General features: G+C 38.9%; 1 protein-coding gene across 1 annotated transcript in view; it reads left to right on the top strand.

Moving 5' to 3' along the window:
- Nucleotides 1–18,311, top strand: part of slc6a11b (solute carrier family 6 member 11b) — a 36,269-nt gene extending 17,958 nt beyond the window's left edge. Inside the window, exons 9-15 of the mRNA XM_079856509.1 lie at nucleotides 784–908; nucleotides 2,863–2,975; nucleotides 3,560–3,697; nucleotides 7,528–7,630; nucleotides 8,569–8,669; nucleotides 8,760–8,930; nucleotides 16,360–18,311. Coding sequence (XP_079712635.1) covers nucleotides 784–908; nucleotides 2,863–2,975; nucleotides 3,560–3,697; nucleotides 7,528–7,630; nucleotides 8,569–8,669; nucleotides 8,760–8,930; nucleotides 16,360–16,509 — 901 coding nt within the window. The 3' untranslated portion in view covers nucleotides 16,510–18,311. The remainder of the gene's footprint in view (nucleotides 1–783; nucleotides 909–2,862; nucleotides 2,976–3,559; nucleotides 3,698–7,527; nucleotides 7,631–8,568; nucleotides 8,670–8,759; nucleotides 8,931–16,359) is intronic.
- Nucleotides 18,312–22,643: the final 4,332 nt, after the last annotated feature.

Genomic DNA, 22,643 nt, shown 5'->3' with positions numbered 1-22,643 from the left:
ATTTTTTTATTAGAAAATGGCCGATGGTTTGGCTAGATAAGACTCTTATTCCTCGGCTGGGATCGTGTAGAGCCCTTCTCATAAACTTTCCCATAATTGTCTGTTCTGTCTCTCCTTCATTGGTTTTCTAGCTACTTCCTTCACCTTCTTCAGTCATTCAGATTTGGAGATTTGGAAATTGTCTTGCATCCATCCATCCCTTGCCTTGTCTTTTTGTGTTTTATTGTCTTCAAGTTCTGAAAAAAACTTTTCTTGTTTTCCCGTACAAATATCGTCTAGGTTACTATACGATTGGGATCTCAATTCGTCAGTTCAGTTCTGATGTAACATCGAGCGTGACTGAGTCTGATGGGGAACTAAACATTCTTAAATCAAGATACATTTACTTGAGAAGCAAAATTACTTACCAAATAACGTCTTGTTTTCTGAAAAATTTAGTTTGAGTTTTTCTTCTTCAGTGAATGCATCTATTTAAGAATGTTTAGATATTTGTGTTGGGGGAAAAAAAGACCAAAATACTGAGAAATAACTGTGTTTCATATTCCTGAGGTGTATTCTTGCTACAATTAATTGAAATGCACATGCAAACTCCATTTCAATATTTGTGTGACTTCCAAAAACTAAATAGCTGCACCAGATATGTGTCATATTAATGGGGCTGAATGCTTATGAAATCAATTTTGTTTTTATTTGTTAATATTTTAGATCACTTTAGTCCACTGTGGTTCAATGCTGAGAGTCTAAAGAGGGGTGAACACTTTTGCATTTGCTGTGTGTTTGCAGGGATTGCCTCATGCTGTGCTGTCTGAACAGTGGCACGAGTTTTGTGGCGGGATTTGCCATCTTCTCCGTCTTGGGCTTCATGGCATATGAACAGAATGTGCCAATCGAGGCAGTGGCAGAGTCAGGTCAGCAAAAATTCTCGTTTGGACTTTATTCTAATTAGCCTTATCTCATTTATATAGAAAAGGAATATGTGCATGAGTTAGTTTGAGTTTATGTTTGATATACAGTAACCTACAGTTGGATGTCTAAGGCTAAGTGTGTTCGGACTCATGTAATTTAAAGCACTTCTCAGAAAAGCTTTTTATTGTATGACTTATTCAACAATTCAGCATTACTTATTTACTACAATAGAGCAAGACTGACTATGGAAGTGACTGAAACACACTTTGAAGGGGTTTAGAAATCATCTGACATTATTATTAAGAAAAATATTTTATGTGCTATTTTTTCAAAAACATATATTCAGCTGTTGAGCCACAACATTAGAGCATTGGTTCTCAAACCGGTTCCTGTACAATATAGAAAAACAAGTGTTCAGCCGCTATCATTTCAAAAATTAATCCATAAACCTTGTTTAATGAGCTTTTACTAGAGCTCCACTCATGGCATTATATAATGAAGAGTAGCTCTGAGTTCATATTATAGCATATTACTCTAGTGTTATGGCACAGGGATCTCTGCTCTTGGCCTGCTGATTTTGGACAGTGTCTCTGTACTGTAAAACCAGAGCCAAGCCACATGGCATCGTTGTTTCACCAGGACGTCATTGAGATAATTAAAGAGGAGCTATTATGCCCTTTTACAAAGTTGTTTTCAGGCTCTACTTGAACAGGTTTTCCTGCTTTAATGTTGATTATTTCCTCATATTCTCCATTGTTGTAGCTCCTCTCTTCCCAGTCTGTCAGTAACACTCTGGCTGTGTTTCCCGTACAATGCCGTAACTTGCTGCTTCACTACTATAGTACGATGCATCGTTGAAGAAAGCATCTAGCGAGTCACGACTGTTTCCCGAAACCATATTGTCGCAAATTGGTTGTTCGATCACGTTGGTTAATGACGTCACGCAGGTGTTTCAGTAATAATACTTTTAATGAATCTGTTTGAGATCGAATTAATGCTAGATGTTTTGCTATAAATGACGAGCATGTCATCTGAGGAATATTTCTAATTTTTCTCAGTTATTTTGTTTTATTTCCAGATTCAATCATAGACTTGTTCTTACACTAGAGCTCGTTCACACATGCGCACTCTTCAACAACGACGCTTTCAATCTCTTGACAAACTAAAAGATGTAAATGACATTTGTATGTATTCTAAATAAAAGATATAGATTGTCCTGAATGTCATCTTGCTCAAGATCAGGATTTATTGAGTCCACATGTCATGCAAACTAGAAACTCTTCTTCTAACCACAGGTCGAGATCCGTCGCTCCAAACACACAACTTTGCGATGCTGTTTGCGAATGTTCGTTGGAATGATGGTTTCGGGAAACACAGACTCGTTGAACTATGATGATAACGACAGAACTCGCTGCCATAGTTGGCTAACGATGCTTTTTGGGAACTCACCCCTGTTTAGTTCCTGTCTCTATGAAGCCCCTCCTTCTGAAAAGCACACTGTGCTCTGATTGGTCGGCTGGAGCAGTGTGTTGTGATTGGTCGAGCGCTTCGAGTGTGTTTGGGAAATGCCCCGCCCCTTACCATAACCGCCAGTTTAACACACTACTGACTAACTCAACCAGGCCCCGCCCCTTTATACTGTGCATTAATTATTTAAATGAGGAAGAAACTCAAGACTACACTGGAGGCGTTTCAGGAGTTCAGAAACACTGACACTGATATAGAGAAGAACTGGAGCTTTTTCATGATCAAACAGCAACACTACACACTAAAGACAGAAGCATAATAGGACCTCTCTAAATTAAGACGCATGCTTTCTTAGAACCCAAACAGAACGTGAAGGCTAAGGTCAGTGTTTTTACCCCTCAATAGGACCAACTTTGTACTAACTTTCCATCTTTCTGACTTAATTAAAATCAGGAAGTGTTAGTTATTTTCTGGTGACGTGTATTCCAGGTCCTGGTCTGGCGTTTATAGCGTACCCCAAGGCTGTGACCATGATGCCCTGGTCTCCACTGTGGGCCTGCCTCTTCTTCATGATGCTCATCTTCCTCGGGCTCGACAGTCAGGTCACAAATACATACATTTTTAACCTTTAATAATTCACTTGAGAATAAAATTGCTGCCATTATCAGCTTGTTGTTTGAAAACAAGGTAATAATATTAATATTTACTACATTTCATATTTGATATTGTTAATGTTGTTAGTGTTTTTTTATTTCTAATTTTTGCAGTAAAACTGCTGTGGTTGTTGTTCACAGAGACCCGACATTTTGGTCGCTCCACATAATGAATGTCACTGTATTATAGGCCTATACAAAATATCAAAACAATTACATTTTTCAGTTCAATTCACATTTATTTGTATAGCGCTTTTCACAATACACATCATTTTAAAGCAGCTTTACAGAAAATGTCCACATTACAATTTAGAGTGATCAGAGGTGACTGTCTTAGTTATGTATTTCAGAAATGTACATATACAAATCACAGTCAGCTAAAAATGTAATCATTTAAACAATGTAATAATTTAAGGCAGAAACAAGTATCGGATATTGTAAAAAAAAGATAACAGAAACACTTAACAGAAAGTGACGTTAGTAAGGAGAAATGTTCTGGTTTTAGTTAATGATAATAATTCCTCTCTGTCTAGTTTGTGTGTGTGGAGAGTCTTGTGACCGCGGTCATCGACATGTATCCCAAAACCTTCCGTGTGGGATATCGGAGAGAGCTTCTCATCCTGGGAATGTCTGTGGTCTCCTTCTTCCTGGGTCTAATAATGTTGACAGAGGTAAAGTCATCACTTTATGTTCTTTCCAGTGGTATCAGTATTTCCTTTGATTTGTGCTGATATTTAGTACGACACAACCCAGCAAGCAATAGCCGTCACTTCTCCGTCTAGGTTAACTATAGACCCGATATAGTCCGGCTATGAGGAACACACTTCTAGCCAAAATAACCTTGAATTTGGTTACATGTCGTTCTTGCCAAAATAACTTGCGGGATGTATGATATTCCATCATGAGAGCAAAGTCAACAGTGATTACAAGCTGTTTGATTTCATTTCTTCACTCATTTCATTTCTTTGCTGTCTAATTGATGACTAGTCTATTCTCGGGCGATGGTTTAGACGTCTATTAAATTTTCCTTGTTTTATCCAGACGTCAGGGCTGTGTTTGGATGGCTATTAGATGTCTTTTAACCGCAAAATTGCTTGCTGGGAATCTTCCATCACAGATGGATGAACATAGATTTGTTGTAAGCACGCTTCGACACAATAATTAATCTGGTAAAATAAGCTTAATACACGATAATGACAAATCCAGGTGTCTTGTTCGTCAAGGACAAGCAGATTTGCTGTTTACATGTTGGTTTGACATGCTTGGGTTCATTTAGTTAATTGTTAACCTAAACCCCCTGATGCTGGTAAACCATTTTTAATGTGTAAAAAAAGTGAGATTTGTAGTGGATCTTCCCTGTAATGACAGAGACAGAGTCCTTGCATATTGCTGTCGGCACCTGGCATGTTTCTGCTTGCGTTTATGGCTGGAGTGAGTGTAAAAATAGACCGGAGGACGCTCTCCACCAGTAATGTGCAGTCAGGTGAACGCTTTCACTCGGCGTTTCATGAATAAAGCCATCCCATGTGGAACGAAGCCTCTCCGGTGTGACATTCTCTGTTACTAGGGTGAGAGGGAGATGAAGATGCTTTGAAAGCCATTTTCTATAAGGCAGTAGTGCCCTCGATGTCCTGTAAAATACAGTGAGCATGTGAGCGTATAGCCATGGTTTTGTGATATTGTCACTAGCTGTGTTTCCATCCAAAGTTGCGAAATTGGCAGAATTGGAATATCGCATAAAACATTTGTGAATAAAGCAGCGTTTCCATCCCATGTGTTCAAGAGAACAAATTAAGAAATAAAATTGGTGCAAAAGTTTCTGCAATCAGACATCATAAACGAGTGTGTGTCGAGCGTCAGACGAAACACAGTAAACGCTGTCATGTTCTCTGGCGTTCGGATGCTGGTGTTCGGGAACACACTCGTGTGTGTGAGACGCTTCTGGAGGGAATTAAACCAAATCATTCTGATCACACACTTTTGCTGCGTCTCAATTCGCCTACTTATCCTACGCCCTAGAAGTATTTACTCTTTTTGTGAAGAAAAAGTTGATACTTTTGAGTGTGTAGCAAAAGAGTAGGGGACACACTACAGCCTCAAGTAAACTGACCTGTCAATCATCTTGTCACAGTTAAAATCCTCCACATTTGATTTTCTATCGTATCGGACAGAAATGCAGAAGCTCGTCGATCTGCAGTCGCCGGTCTTTCATGCGGAGACTCTCCTCATGTTAATGCCATAGACTGTAAAACATATGGACAAAGCGTCTGTGACGTCACCCATAGACTTTCTGAAGAACGGTTTTGAAGCCGTTTATGGGGGGTATGGGCGGCGCCATCTTGGAAAATCTTGGGAAATCCTAACCCCGCCCACCTTCTGGCCAATCCATATATGGGTAAAGGACGCGAGTCCGGGTATTCTGCAAATGAAATAGCGCGCCTCACTCCGCTCGCTCTGCTACTCCGGTTACCTCTGTGTATATTTTAGGCAACAATAAAACAAAATATGTTATAAAACACCATACTAACTCTTTTCGTTCTCATTTAAAGAAATCTTAAACATTATAGCCACACAAATGTGGTTCAGGCAACGCGTATTGATTATATTCACTGCATATAACGTTAGCCTATTTATAACAAAACGAAATATAAAACTAACCCTGCCTCTTTTCGTTTAAATATAATATAAAAATATTAAACATTTTAATATGGTCCAGGCAATATGTGCATTTGTACTAAACAACAGATGTTGCAAACAACATTACAGATCATCTTCGTTGTATTAAAATTTAAAATGACAAAACTCAACCCAGTCTCTTTTTGTTAAATTTCAGTTTTATCAATATTAGCCATTATAAAAGTGTAAGTAAAAGGTATAAGAAGCTATAGAAATAAAGCAAACAATTCAGTCAAACATACAAAGTCAGCGCTCTAGTCTAACCATACATCGGTAAAGTTAAATAGCTTATAAAGTTATGAAACTTCACTTAGCCCTCAGCCAAAACGATTGGCCAGGGAACAAATTATAGATTCACGAGACCAAAAATCGCCCGCTAGATACACACAAGATGAATTATATCTCATGTTTAACCACTACAGAGACGCCAGAGTCAGCGGCAAACATCAGAACGACTAGCCGAGGACAGGCTGTTCCATAAATCTTTATAAATAAACCACATATTTGAGCTTTAAACAACTACATTCTCGCCTGAAAAACTCTTAAAACTACATTTCATGATACAGAAACAGTAGTATTATATTTCAACTGTATATTAAAAAAATGGCGCTTCTTATGTTGTCATTCTCCTTGGCGCACCCTATGCTCGTTATCAGCTGTCAATCAAGCTGTCAATCAAAGTTAACCACGCCCTTATTTGTCATACATTTTATATCTAAATACGATCTAAACTAACGAGTTAGAAAAAAAATTCACCCCCCTCACAGTTGTCAGGCACTCGGAACCTATCGCAAAATACAATAAAAGTCCATGGGACCAACCTGTAAAAACATGAATTTATGCTGTGAAAACGGACATTTTAACATGGGGTCTATGGACATTTGCTCCCTTTTGGGACCTGCCCCTAGCGGATTTTCGATGTATTGCAGTTTTTCGCACTTCCGGGTAGGCTTCATTTTTCAGATTAGAATGTTGCCCCTTGGTTAATGCATAATGATGCATTTAAAAGTTAATGGCCAAACGGATCTTTATAAAAGTCCACAATGCTATCGCAGATGAAATATAACATGGATAACATTAAATATATATATATATATTTTTTTTTTATCAGGTTAAACTTTGATTAGTCACTCAAACCTTTATCTAAACCTCTCACCGTCGGTCGTTTTGTAACACTTTTTACTCGTGTTTGTAGTGCGAATTTTCTTGAGGATTCTTGAGTTCTTCCTCCTTGTGTGAATTTTACTATAAAGCATGTTGCATTGGAATGTTGTAATATGTAGATATGTTTATGGAATATGATTGTTTTTAATGTTTTTTGTTGTTGTTGTTGGTTTGTGATGTGATGCCACCGCTCTAATATAATTGCCCGGTAATAGTAGGCGATCCGGGAGCTTCTGGCATACTTTATTCAGCATACTATGCTTTGGAACACACCTACTCTAATCTCACATAGCTATTATTTAGGATGGATAGTATGGACATTGGGATGAAGGGTTTGACTCCAAAACCACCAAATCAACATTTGAGATGCTGCGATGCCATTGGTCGGCTGGTTAGTCCAGTTATCCAATCACAGCCTCTGCTGAGGCATCAAGGGATTTATTCAGTAAATGTGTTTCCATCATAGTTTAAGTGCAGCAATGTTTATCCGCCTCAATTGAGCCATACGTTTTTTATCCACATTTGTATAATTTATGCACATCTTGGCATTACCGTCCAGTGCTTTTGTTGCAACATCACAGAATTTGGTTGTGTGCTAAACATATGCTACACCCGCAGTGGTCTGTTGGGTTTCATGTTGGTCCTGTATTTGCTCTGTCAGGGTGGCATGTACGTGTTCCAGCTCTTCGACGCGTATGCAGCCAGTGGCATGTGTCTGCTGTTCGTGGCCATCTTTGAGTCCATCTGCATTGGCTGGATCTATGGTAAGACATTGCTTCGTGTCTGACTATAACAATATTCATCAATTAATATTCACATCTTCTGTACTAAGCATATTCGCCATCCGCTGACGAATAATATCTCTCTAATGCAGTTTTTACTCCTTAACTTCCAAATGTTATCTGGTATTTAATGTCCTGGTAGTTAAGTGTTACAGAGCAGAAACAAAGATTGATCCCATCCAACATAGAAAAAGGCCACTTATCAGATGCTAGCACTTTTGTTAAGAGTACAAAGTCACATTGTAGTACACTACAAAAACTTAAACAAAAAATCTCTTTCTAATTCAGTTTTTACTCCTTAACTTCCAAATGTTATCTGGTATTTAATGCCCTGGTAAGTGTTACACTGCAAAAACAATGATCTTCCTCAGTTTCCAGTACAAATATCTAAACATTCTTGAATCAAGAAACATTTACTTGAGAAGGAGATCAAGAAAAATGATCTTTGAAATAACTTTTTTTTCTGACCCAACTGGCATAATTGGCCATTGGCACTCACTTAATTTTGCAGTGATGTGTAGCATATCTTTATGAATAACCTCCCACAGAAACAAGGTCTATAGAGATAATAAATCCATTCAATTTCTATCAGACAGTGTCACATTTTGCCACACGATGTAGCAAGAGCCACTGTAATCCATCAGAATCTGTCATTATTAGACATGCATGATGTGCCAGCAGATGCTTTTCTGCCTGAATTATTAATGTCAATGTTTACAGTATTATCAGATTCCTGTAACCGTAATGCCACCTGCTGGCAAGAGTCAGACAGTGCATGAAATGAATCATTGAAATATGTTTTCAAGCAGAGAGAAACAGCCATCTCACTGTCCTTTAAATATAAGTTTTATATGTCTAGTAAATGCATTGGGTGTATTTTGCTGAGAGATATTTTTGATATGATTGATCTTTATCCTCAGGTGCCGACAGGTTTTATTCAAACATTGAGGACATGATTGGATACAAGCCCATCTTCTTCATCAAATGGTGCTGGAAGTATTTCACGCCCGGCATATGTGCTGTGAGTTGAACTCGATGTACCAAGAGTCGAGATATTTACAGTCTGTGAGCGATAAATGCTAAGTTCTTGGTCATACGATTGTCTTTTCAGGGCATCTTTCTGTTCTTCTTGATCAAATACAAACCGCTGAAGTATAATAATGTGTACACGTATCCAGACTGGGGTTATGGGATCGGCTGGATGATGGCCATGGCCTCTATGGTTTGCATTCCTGTGGGAATCGTAGTCCAGATCTGGAAAACGAAAGGAACTTTCCGTGAGGTAAAAGCCTTTTTTTTTCTTTTTTTTTTTTAGCTTTTTTGTGAACCTGGTCTTTGTCTTTGTCTTTGTGTGTGTGTGTGTGTGTGTGTGTGTGTGTGTGTGTGTGTGTGTGTGTGTGTGTGTGTGTGTGTGTGTGTGTGTGTGTGTGTGTGTGTGTGTGTGTGTGTGTGTGTGTGTGTGTGTGTGTGTGTGTGTGTGTGTGTGTGTGTGTGTGTGTGTGTGTGTGTGTGTGTGTGTGTGTGTGTGCATGCGTGTGTGTGTGTATCAGACAGGTTTCTTTTGTAGTTGTATCTGGTTCAATCAGACCAAAGTGGGCGGAGTCAGTATAAATAGCCTCTGGCAACCAGGCGGCCTATAGAGCATCACAGTCCCGCCCACAGCCGGTGCCGGAAGTAAAAATTCAATACAATTTCTCCATTGACAGTTGGGGTATAAGCCATAAAAACGTAACCATACATGGTAGACTTAAAACCAGCTACGGCAGTACTAAGCGATTGTATATGCTCATATAACCGCCAAAAGTTCATGGGGCACTAACCTTGTTTTGAGATAAATGCCTTTTATTCGCGATGTCTTGGAGAAGTACTTCATTACCCACAATCCTAAACAATCCCACAATCCCACAGTGATGCATCTGATTGGTGGAGCTCGTGTAAACCCCGCGAAAGTTCGTGAAGACTCAATAGAAAAAAAAAAAAAACTGTTGCGTTTTTTTGCACGGTATCACTGATGTGACATTTGAACCGAGGAGTCTTCATATATGGTATGAGTCATATCAAGCATTTTATGATGCCACTGTCAAAACAATATTTAGCTTAGGCATACCCAGAGCCATAGAGAGCTCTTCATGCATTTACTGAACATTTGTGTAATAATTCATGGCAAGTTAATAAACTGAATATGATGCACTTTCTGGTTTGCTGACCTTCACTTTTTAATTTTCACTTGTTGTTATTAAGAAAATACATTAAATGTTATTAAAATTAAGGATGAACTATAACTTCATGAATAAAATGAGCATGGACCACAAGTGGGAAATTGTTGAGGCATTTGTCAGACTCAGCGACCTGCCCGTGGGCCGCTGAAACTGATGAGCAGAACGCCGCGCGGACCGCCAGATCTGCACCCGTGAGCCGCGGACCGCCAGCCATGCTTTCCAGTCTATTTACACAATTACTACTGAAAGAACTGCTATAAACGGCACAAGAAAAAGTTCGCGTGGCTGTCGTCAGATTTTAAAGTCGCTCTAAAGGCTCTTTCGCGGTTGTGGCTTCAGTCAACTTCAGTGAGGCGCGGTGGTTTATGGGATGAGTAGTTCCTTCGCTCGGAAATGAAAATATGTACACAGTCTTGTACCTTTGACTTTTTTTGGATTTTCTCGCCGTTTTTTCACTCGAAATGATATGTTGTATGCCTATGAGTTCAGCCGTAGCTGGTTATCCTCAGACATGCTCTAAAACTCTTTAGATACGGATTTTCGAAAACGTCAATGGGAAAAATGAATGGGAAATTTACTTCCGGCACCGAAGCGCTCTCGGGCTGTGGGCGGGACTGTGATGCTCTATTTGCCCTTGGTGTAAATAGACACTCCATAACGTTTCTTTGTTTTCAGTTTTTCAAAATGCAATCTGTTTATTTCCAAATTAGTTTTTCTTTATTTATTATGTTCAAGTCAAGCTATTCTGTCAGTTATGTGTATGGTTTCTTCAATTTGTTTATTTAGCACATATTCAACATTGCTGATAAACAACCTCTCATATTTCTGCCAATGATTTTAGATAGGAGGTAGAAAGTATTTTCAGCCTGTACTTGAGAAACAAACATCACATCTCTTGAGGTGCCGTGACATGCCGAAGATGAAAGTAGTTCTGGCACTGCGATGTAGAGATATAGAGAGCGAAGCGCAGACGTGATGGCACAGTGTGGGCGTGACGCGGGCAATGCCCTGACGTGACCCCATTGTGCCATGTCGTATTGATTGTGTCTGCTTCAAAAAACATACAGAGCTGTGTGATGAGGTTAGTGTACAACACTGCAGACATCTTTTTCTTAATCAGTAATTTTCCACAAACATATCTAAACAAGAAACAAGCAAAACACTGAGTAAGGGGCCGTTCACACAGAATGCGGTTTTCCATTCTACTGCACTACATTTGCATTGTTTTTCTATGTAAACCAAGCGGCAAACTCTGTCTTGAATCCAACACTGAAGTGACTTAAACTGCAGTTCATCCACTGGCCACTAGAGACGGGCTCCAAAAGAGACTCAATCCCATAGACCCGCATGTTAATATACCCAACTTTACAGCAGAAAAAAAACATGTTTAAAGTCTGGTGCAAAAAGTGGTTTTGGTCTATATAGGTAATGTTGCCCTTCATGACGACTGTGAGGGGGATGATTTCTTTTTTTTATAACTCATCCATTTAAATTATATTAAGCCTTAAAGTTCTGCATAATTAAGGGCGTGGCCACTTGAGTGACAGGTGGATTGCTGCTGATGTCACTACTAGTTGTTTGTCTGCTGTCTGTTAGCGTCACGACACTTCAGCTAATCCGCCTCGCTACACATTTTTGTTTATCCGGGAGTGACGCTGCCAAGATGGCGACGGCCGGCTCCGCCCACTTTGGGCTTCAAAAATGCTCTTCAGAAACACTACGAGTCACGTCACGCACACTACGCCCATATTTGTTTACAGTCTATGATATAAACATGCACTAGACGGACGTCTTTAACCATCGCTCACGTCCTGCAGCATCTCGCTCATGACACGGCGCTCAGGTTACATTTAGTTCATCTGGAAGAGAGCAGTCATTATGGTATGCCTTCAGGGGTGATGTTCTGAAAACCCTGCCACAACCGCCTAAGTCTCTGTCATTCATGAAGTGGCTGTTTAGTGTTTGTGCGTACAGCCTCTTCGCCTTCCCGATCCCTCGGGACAGATTATTCCCTGCCAGTCTGTATACTGCAGATTTAAATGCAGCATTATGGGCCTCAACAGTGAACAGACTTCTCCAGTTAGCCATGGTTTCTGATTGGCACACCTCTTGATGGGCTTGACCCCTGTCACATCATCTATGGATTTATTGACATAACCAATGACAGATTCTGTATATTCCCGAAGGTCAGTAATGCCACCTTGTGTTGCTGCCTCTCTAATAATGTCGCACTGTGTGGTTTCACTGCTGTATTGCTGAAGTGGCTTCCTGAGGCCACCTCCTAATTTCTCTTTCTTTATGAGCTTTATTTATTAGCTTTATGGGCTTTATATGAGTCATTTATGTTTGTGTATACTATATCTAGTGTGTTCCTGTTCATGTGCTGATCGAATTTAGGTAGAATGGACTTGGCTGGTTGAAATCTCCAGCTGCAATGAAGAAAGTGTCAGGATGGTCCGTCTGCTGCTCACTGATGTTATAGTAGAGCTCTGGTATGGCCTCCTTCACATTAGCGCTCAATGGGACATAAACAGCAAAGACAGCAAAATAGTGTCGGCCCACATCGTGAGCCGGATCTGGGCCGATTATGATGACTGCTCTCATGTAGAAGGGTCGGCATTTTACAGTCATTAGCTCTACTTTCGGAGAGCAAAAAGTAGAAACCACCACGGCATCTTGACATCACGATTTGTTGGCATTCACAGCCAGACCGCCTCACCTTTAGCTTACCGGCTAGCGAGGTTATTCTGTCCCCTCTGTATAGCGATAGCCCTCCAGCTGTATTGTGGTTTTGATTTAACCACGTCTTAGTGAAATCGTAGACAGCGCAGTCCCTCGCTCTGCGTTGCAAAGCTCTTCACAGTTTGACGTTGTCAGGGAACAAACATTTGCCAGCATGAGTGTAGGTACGGCCGACTTGATGTCCTTCACCAATTTTCTTCTTAAAAAAATAAATAAAAATTGTTAAAAAAAAGAAACAATAATAATCAAGTAGGTCTATAATACCTTGAGAAGCATTCCAGTTCATTTCAATGCCAGTCGCTCAGCTGGTGCTTGAATCCGGCATAAATCTGGCATCTTTGCTTAGACGACCACAAAATGTTTTGGGCCAATTTCCTCAGCCATTCATTTCATGTAATTTAATTACTCTGGAGTAGCAGGAAAATGGAATGACAAAACTAAAGGCAGGACACATGTTGTTTTAAACCCTGAAAATCCTAAACTGTGACGTCAAAGTCAATGCAAAATGCATTTTTTTTCCCAAAAAATTAATGACAGCATCACCAGGAGGGTTTCTCAAATCCGGCCCTCAAACCCTGATCAAACTCACTTACCGGTTACTCATGGTCTGTCCCAGTACCCACACCTGCAGTCTTGTTCACTTAAGACTGTGTGCACGCATTAGTGTGCAAGACTGTCCCAGGTCTGAAAAATGTCAAAGCGCAGTTCACTTAATGCCCACTAAATCTCTACTGGCGCTTCAGAGCATATCCCATCATTCATCGCATTCAGGAACTTACATGCCCCAACTTTCCAGTGTAAGTTAAATTAATTAGATGTTACTATAATGGTAATGGAGTCCACTGGAGGCGAGCTTGAAGAACCCAAGTGCAGTTATTTAATAATCAAAACAAGATCAAACATCAAACAAAGGCATGACGTGGCATGAACTTCAAAAACATGAACAGAACGCTTACAAACAGTGGTTACACAAAACACTTGACAAAGACACATGGCAAACATGAGGGCTTCAATACACAAGACTAATGATTAGACAAGGGACACCTGTGAACAATGAAACAATGAACCAATGACAACACAGAACACATGGAAGGATCACATGACTAGAACAGGGGATCACATGACAGACATGAAACAAGAACATGAAAATGGAAGTGTATTTTGTTAAGCATTTGCAACTGCTTTTCATCACTTAATTAGAAGCACTACAATTAAATTGTGTTCGTTACATAGGGACTGAATTGACATTTTAAAGCTTATTTTATAGAGTAGCCTATTAAAAATATAGGATATATAGGAAATAGGAATTCCTATATAGGATATATAGGAAATATATGGAGTGGTGTGGCGCAATGGATAAGACACTTGCCTTTGGTGTGAGAGACCCGGGTTCGAATCCACTGTGAGACACCAATGTGTCCCTGAGCAAGACACTTAACCCCTAGTTGCTCCAGAGGCGTGCGACCTCTGACATGTATAGCAATTGTAAGTCGCTTTGGATAAAAGCGTCAGCTAAATGAATAAATGTAAAAAGCTAAATGTGTAAATAAATTTCTTCCAGTTTTACAACTCTATGTTGTAAGTGTGTACCATCTGGTAATCAAAAGTTGCGGTCTTGCAGTCTTTGTGCCCACTTGAACACTTGGGCCAAATACCAAAAATGTGGCATGCAAGTAGACAAGCTGTCAAGAGCAAAGAGCACAAGTGTGGGGATCGAGACAGGGACTCTGAGGGTACGTTTATACGACAACGATATGCTTAAAACGGAGAAGTTTTTCCTTTGAGCTTTCCGCGTACAGACGACACCAGTGTCAAAACCATCCCCATTCACACGGATCCACGAAAACGACTAAAAACGCTTTATTCTGCTGCCAGGCCATTAGCTGACTATAGACTGAACACATAATATTCAAACACATCATTTTCAAAGTTTGTGTTTTCAGGCACCCAAAACGCAGTTGTCGTGTAAACCAATGGCCAAAACGCATAAAAAGTGTAATGTTTTTAGTTGAAAACGGTGTTTCCAAGGTCTGAAGATCTTGTTGATCTTGTTCACGTGTCTTTGATTAGGGTTGGAGCTAAACTCAGGACAGTGGCCAGATTGGGGGAACCTGCCTTAGACCCTTGCTTATATCATAACATATTCTCGTGACAACTCACAAAGGTTCAAAAAGGGATTTTCACAGCGATGCCATATATTACAGGGGTGTCAAACTCAGTTTCTGGTGAGTCATTGTCCTGCAGAGTTCAGCTCCAGCACTAATTAAACACACCTGAACCAGCTTATCAAAGTCTCCAGGATCACTAGAAACCTGCAGGCTGGTGTTTTGGAGCTGGTTTTGACACATGAGCCATAGAAGAACCATGTTCCCCAAAGAAACTTTCAGCAATCAGTTCTTAAAAGAACATATTTGTTTGTTTTTTCAGTATGAAGAACATTTTAAAAATCCATGGAACCTTTTGCATAATGGAAAGGTGTAATGGATGTTGATGGTTCTTCATGGAAATACAAAGTTCTGTCGTGAAACTCTAGATGGCGCTGGCTGATCGGTCCTTCACTCAATCTGCTTGCATTGCAATCACATTATCCATAGGGCTCAGCTGATTGGTTCCTGCTGTATCAGTAGCCAATGAGCTCGATGCTCAACCTTCAAATACTGGGTCAGTGTGTGCATCTTTCAGAAACCCTCCTCCTTCGCCAGCTCCACCTGTTTATCTCTGCTATGGGTTATTCATGTGTGCTGTATTGTACAGCAGCAGCGTGTCGTGTGTCTATTGACTTCAAAACATTCTAACTTTAAACTTTAAACTACTTCAAACTGAAAATATTTAAACTTCAAGCTTGGTTTGTAGACAAAATTTAAGTTAGCTTGAAAAAGCCTAGCCATAAAGTTTGAAGTAGTTTTAAAAGCTTGAAGTTTGAAGGTTTTCACTTTTAATTAGTTTAAGTTTTAGTTAAGTAGTTTTAAAAGTTTAAAGGTTTTCAGTTTTAATTAGTTTAAGTTTTAGTTTAGTAGTTTTAAAAGTTTAAAGGTTTTCAGTTTTAATTAGTTTAAGTTTTAGTTTAGTAGTTTTAAAATTTTAAAGGTTTTCAGTTTTAATTAGTTTAAGTTTTAGTTAAGTAGTTTTAAAAGTTTAAAGGTTTTCAGTTTTAATTAGTTTAAGTTTTAGTTTAGTAGTTTTAAAAGTTTAAAGGTTTTCAGTTTTAATTAAAGTTTTAGTTAAGTAGTTTTAAAAGTTTAATGGTTTTCAGTTTTAATTCGTTTAAGTTTTAGTTTAGTAGTTTTAAAAGTTTAAAGGTTTTCAGTTTTAATTAAAGTTTTAGTTTAGTAGTTTTAAAAGTTTAATGGTTTTCAGTTTTAATTAGTTTAAGTTTTAGTTTAGTAGTTTTAAAAGTTTAAAGGTTTTCAGTTTTAATTAAAGTTTTAGTTTAGTAGTTTTAAAAGTTTAATGGTTTTCAGTTTTAATTCGTTTCAGTTTTACTTAAGTAGTTTTAAAAGTTTGAAGTTTGAAGGTTTTCAAGTCCCGTTCTTGCTCTGCAGCAGAAGCATAGCAGATCTATTCCGCCAAGAGCAAACATATCAACATTGTCATATCCATTACCATGCCAAACACTCTGAGAGTTTTTATGACAGAACTACTGATGCCTTTTTAGAGTATATTGTAAGTAGAGGACAATAACCCAACTGTGATTAGATGTTCCACAAATGCACTCAGACTGCTTATTATAATGCACGTGTAATTTTGCAGAGGATCAAGAAGCTGACCACACCCAGCGCTGATCTGAAAATGAGGGGACGCGTCGCCTCCAGGGGTCCTTGCGCTATCAATGATGCTGATGCCAAAATGAGGGCCGATGGCAAGATCTCCACCATCACAGAGAAGGAGACACATTTCTAAACCCAAGACACGGACATCACCGGCACAACAAACAGAAATGTGAAGAAACAAATATCTTTGCCTTTATTTTTAAAGAGAGAAAACTATTATCACATTTGTAGTGTTGCTTTTTTTGCACAAACAGGTAACACATCACAATTTAACGTCATGATTTGTATCAAGAGTGTATCTAAATCTAGATGAAACGGTCGTATTGCGTAACTCTTTGTCATTTTAGTCATTTCTGTACGTGTAGAATGAAGCCGAGGTATAATGTGCTGTGAAATGTTTTTACACATTGCCTGTCGGCTGAGTGCAGATTACTGTAGTTCTCTTCTAATGGATAGGAGATGTATTGATGACCACTCCAAACGATGGCTGTATGTTTGTAGATGAGGCTCAGTGTTGTCAGATACGCTGTGATTCGCTGTCCTTCAGCTAGCATTGACTCGCGGGGCGAGCGTGACGTAGCGAGCACATTCTCCACGCTGTCTTACGCGGCTCGAATTCTTGGCCATTTCACACCAATTAAACTGAGTTTGATTGAAGGTGACAGACCAAACAGTTTATCACTATGATTTTTTCTTCTTCAGTCTGGTGATCCAGAGAGTCATCTCATCATGAACCCCTCATTAAAGTTCATGAACATTTAGTCTTAATAGTGTGATGTGTTTTTGTCTGATGGGTTGCATGTGAGGACAACATGAAAGGGGTCGTACTGCTTTCCGTGGAACGCAAAAGTGCACATATTAAACAGTTCATACAGTTCTTTTCAGGTACCATGAAAGTAAACCAGACAACTCCCTATATTCACTGATAATCTAATCTGCGTTCACGTTCAGATTAAAAATGACAAAATGGTGTTGATGCCCCATTATTTAACGCACACAAATGTGGGCTAGACGTAAGGGTGAGTACATGATGACAATGTAGAGGGTATTCGAGACAAATGTTCTTGTAATGTATTAATAAATAGATTTGCTATGGAAAGATTGATACCATCCAAAGTATAAAAGGCCACTAATTGGATGCTAGCGCTTTCGTTAAGAGTACAAAGTCACAAAGTAGTACACAACAAAAAAATATATATATATATTTCTTCTTGTTTTCCAGTACAAATATCTACATTCTTAAATCAAGAAACATTTCCTGGAGAAGACATAAAATATCTAAGTATTGTTTTCTGAAAAAAAATAGCAAGAACAAACATCTGCCTGTGGGGTCAGAAAATCAACTTGATCCAAAAGGAAAACAAGATTATTTTGTTGATCCCATTGGCAGATATTTGTTCTTGTTTTAAGTAGAAATCTTTAAGTAGAAATCAGTGTTTTGCAGTGTAGTTCTTTCATGTCTATTTGAGGGATTGTAGCATGGTTATTGACATCCATTAAGTCATTAGGAAGCAGTGGAAATGTGTTCGAATAACCCATGCAATTCAACAGCCATGAGTCGTTTAATCTCAGTGAAGAGCACTTGTGTGTGTAGTTCACTCACTGTGAGCCCTGTGCACATGCATGCAATCTTTGGTCTGGTCTGTTCCATCGTGACATCATCAGTTTGTGCAAGTAAACTTGTGAGTGTTTTAATATCCGGTTAACTTTTCAGATAAATGTATATTTTTACACTTCTTTAGTTTTTTGTGTACTATTTCTTGATGAAAAAAAAAAAAAAAACTTTCTCTGAGGACTTTTGATATGTCATTCAACAATCAAGTTCTAGGTATATGATGGAATTGTTATATGTACTGTTTACACAGATTTTGGTATTCACAGAACATATGAATTGTGTGCTTACTCATTTTTAAAAATAAATGTTAAAAAGGGACAGATCTGTTCGAGTGTCTCATTCACTGTCGCTGCTGTTAAAGTCAACACCAGTCGTTTCTGTAGTAACGCATGGGAAAGTGTATTAGATGGTGGTGTATTTATTTCTCTCAACATGCTTTCTCCAGTGAGCCCCTAAAACACTAGAAAATAGAAATAGTCACATGACCTTATTTCAACCCATAAGGTCCCAGCCAGTGCCTTTAAAAACATGAAGATTTAAACCACATACCAGTCGGTTAAACCATATACTGTATCATCTAAGTCATTGGATGACTAATATATAAAGAATATCTAAAACATAATGGACAGAATGAGTAGGAAATATCCCATTCCTAATCCGCAGTCCTCTCTGGTGCTATATAATAGTTCTGTATGAGATACAGTGCAGAATTTAAGTTTTTATTCACTGAAAATCGTATCCACCGTTGCCAACCAATTTGCCTGAGAAGTTGATAGAAGCAGGTCAATTACTTGCTAAAAGCTGCTAAATGATGTTTTGATGTAATTTAGAAGACGTGTTGGTCACATGACAACATGGATGATGATATAATTGCATATGAAAGATTTTGTTTTCTGTTCAGCATGATGTTTATTTCAGTTCAACTTTATTACTCAATGTTTATAAATCTGTCCACAATACATACATTCCAGTGAATTCTCTTCCCCCAAATTTCATTGAACACATTTAATTCTCTTCCCCCAAATTTCATTGAAAAAATATAATTGAGGTAAAAGAAGACTTCAAGTCCAAAAGTCATTGAAAACGTATCAATGAAGTTAAAAAAATAATTATTATTCAGGTCCAAAATAAATTAAAAACAAGTCAGTCAATCAAGTCGACAAAGTGTGTGTTGCTCTGCACAGAGCTTTGACAAGGGTTTGGAAGAGGGCTTGATGAAGTAGCCTATTACCAAAGATGATAGAATTACACAAGACACAAAACACTCATATTGTTTTGAATGGGGAAAAGTGCAACGCTCAAAATTGCGGAATAAGTCCCGCCTTCTAAATAAGAACCAATCACAGATTGGTATAGTCATGGCGTCAGTCAAACGCGCGCTTCCACTGCGCATGCGCATTAGCTTGATCCAGCTTGAAAATGTTAGTTTTCTGTCATGATTCGAGCGTTTAGAAACAAAATTTATGAGACAGTTGTTGTCAAATTTCATTGGTGATTTCAAATATGAAATTTAATTGTAAGCTTGGCAAACAGTTTTGGAGAACAAAAAGATAGGAGCTGCACTTGCATGCCCGAGAGGCGTTTCAAAGATGGCCGCCGAGTGAAATGACTTGTCTTAAATCTTGCCTGTGTGATATTTTCCCCCATCTAGCGGTGAAATTGTATATGACTACCCAGTGAATATTAGTTTCTGTTCCTTTCAATTTCGAGGGCGTTTTAACTCCTACGGTGGCCGTATTATTCCAAGATTAACATGGCTTCCAGTTCGACTTCGTCCAATTGTGCCTTTAAAACTATCACCTGTGATCCGTCGCAGCACAGATTTATGTTACAAGGTAAACAATACTTTTTCACCATTGACGTGAGGAAAAGTAATGCAAGTTATACTAGAGGTCGTTCTGGCGTTATGCACAACCATGCTATGGTTAGACAAGCAACTATAAAACTTTGAATTTACACAAATAGGCTGGATTACCTGTAGAGAAGAAAGCAGGCAACTTCGGCATCCGTTTTAAAATCTTTGCTCCTCATGAGCTCTTTCCATCTGGGAAATGTTACTCCAGTATTGACTTTGGTCTTGCTGATTTGCCTGTCGCATTGACGTTTTAATTCTCTCTTTCGCTTCCTTGGCGACTCTGTTACATGTCCTCAAAAATAGGCGTGATCCTCCATCAGCAATCTTTCAAATCTGCCGGCAGTCGCGAGTAATCTCCCCCTCGCATTCGTCTCTGTGTCACTGAGTGTAAAGCGCGAAAGGCGAAGCTTGAATTTACTGGTATGTCCCTCTTTGGCTAATGTAGTTTCAAGATGGAGGGGCAACATGGCGACCGGCATTCGAACCCCTCACCCGTATGTACTTTCAATGGCAGATTATAAACTTACGAGAATACTTTATTACTTGAAAGAAGTAAATGTACATTAATGAGCACATATATTTTTGAAAGAACTAAGTGTTTTTTGCTAAGAATCAACTAAAAAAATTACACAGTGTACTGTAGCTTTAAAGGGACTTTGTTATTACCTGGACGAAGGCTTGGAGGAGGACTTGGGCTATGACTTGGAGAACGCTTGGGTGAGGATGATGAGGGGTTTTAGAGGCCTCAGGTGCTGCATTCTGTTCTGATGTCAAAATAGGAGAAAAAGGAGCTTGGTCTATGCAGATGGGATCAATTGCCCCTAAAGCCTGCTTGTGCATTATGTGGCTTTGCTGCATTTTTCCAGGCCTTTGAGAGCAGGGGCAAGAAGTGGTCACTGAGGCTTCCTTCCACTATTCTCTCTGGTGTAGATCTGGCCCTCCAGGTCACAGTGAAACTTCAGGCTTTTGAAGAATGCCCTGTCAGCTGGCTGGAGAATGTGTTGTATGAGAAGGGAAGCACACAACATGCACATTGTGGTCTCCCATAAGTGTCAGAAACACAGGGATAGGACTAGTGTGAAAACGTGAATAGTCAAAAAGCTGAACCCAAATGCAGATAAACCAGATGACAGTTCTTGGGGAACGTTTTCAGATCTTTAATAAATCCAAAAAGTCAACGCCAAAAACTTCCAAAAGAGTTTGACAACAGTTCCAAATCTCAATCCCAACAATCCCAAAAGTCCACGAAGTAAATCCAGAAGGTACACTAAAAATGTGTAAAAGTAGTCAATACAAAAAATTGAAGAGGAATAGTTCCAGCAGGCAGATCTCAAAGGTTCACAATGCCAATCCAAAAGGCATTCAAAAAAGTTCACAAAGAAGATCTGTGTGTAAACTCCAAAATTTTCAAAAAGCAAATGTCAATAAAACAAAACAAAGAAACCATTCCAGGAACATGAAGTAGATTTTAGATTAATCAAAAATGCACCGCAAGAGAATGCCCTACCCAGCAAACCACAATGTACCCAACCTTCTAACAGCGTTTTAACAACATGGCCAAAAGGTTACAATAACTACGTTGTGTAGTGAAGGTTGTTACAGCGTTGTCACAATGTTGACATTGAACCACCGTTCAGGGCCATTGCTTAAGGCTGTGGTGCCTAGGGTGTCTGGACGACCACTGGACGACATATGCACTCGTCACTGCCCTGAAGAGCCAATCAGACTTGAGCTCTGTTATGGCTATTATGCATCTCCCTAATCAATTGTCGTTGCAGCTTATGTAGCTCTATAAATGGAGACGTTCCCCCAGCCAGTAAGGGGTTCATTATATAGTGTGACGCATGTTTCTACATATGGACATACCTTGTGTTGTCTCATTCTCCATCGCGCATGGATACGAGAGAATTGCGTTTAATTTACCTCAGCTAAATAAGATATGTAATTATTCAAAAACAACCTACAACTTTGTTGTCTAATGTGACATTTATTTGTTCAGTCTACCTGAAGGGACATAATAATGTTTGCTGGTGATAATTCATGGAGTTTGCGATCTTGTGTAAATTACAATACTAGTGTTTGCTAACGTTAGCTATATTGCTTTTAGTATTCAGATATCCTTACTGTAAGGAAAAGTGTTGAACATCTTCTGGTCAGGTATGACAAATATTTTAACTTTATGTCAAAAGTTATAAGCCATAATGAAGCCAAAATTACTAAATTAATGATGAGTAATTGACATTTCAGCACTCCTTAAACAGACAGCGACTTAAGCACGTAACTTACTTCTTTTCCTTTTTTTGGAAACGCACAGAGACAAAAAAAAAAATGCTGTAACCGCTCGCACACCAGTTTATTTTTTCCTTTGATTTGTCTGCTATTTAGTCTCATTCGTTTCTTTGCGACTGGATTTGTTGATGTTTCTTGGACTGACTCCGGTTACCGACCTTTATCGCCTGGCTTTCGACTGTTATCCCGGTTCTGTTCATAAAATGTTCTGATCTGCCTTTGCTTTTTATGTTTTATTTATTATACTTAAAATAAATGTGTATATTCGTATATTTCGGGGTTTTTTTTCGTATTTTTCCCACAAATGTATGACTCTGGAAGTGCAATTTGATTACCATATGCAGTTTTAAATAAAGTTGAATTAGCCAACCTTCTATGTCATTTTTACTCTTCAAATTGTACACTTGCAGGTGCTGATTATAATTAATTTACTATTAGGCCCATTAAATAATAATAAGGATAAACAATATTTTAAAAGTATATAATTATCTGACTAATCTGACCA

This window comes from Squalius cephalus, assembly GCF_949319135.1.
Source record: "Squalius cephalus genome assembly, chromosome: 22".
In the NCBI taxonomy this organism is placed as follows: Eukaryota; Metazoa; Chordata; class Actinopteri; order Cypriniformes; family Leuciscidae; genus Squalius; species Squalius cephalus.
Note: the sequence above shows the minus strand (reverse complement) of the source record. Positions and strands in the feature narration are given on the sequence as shown.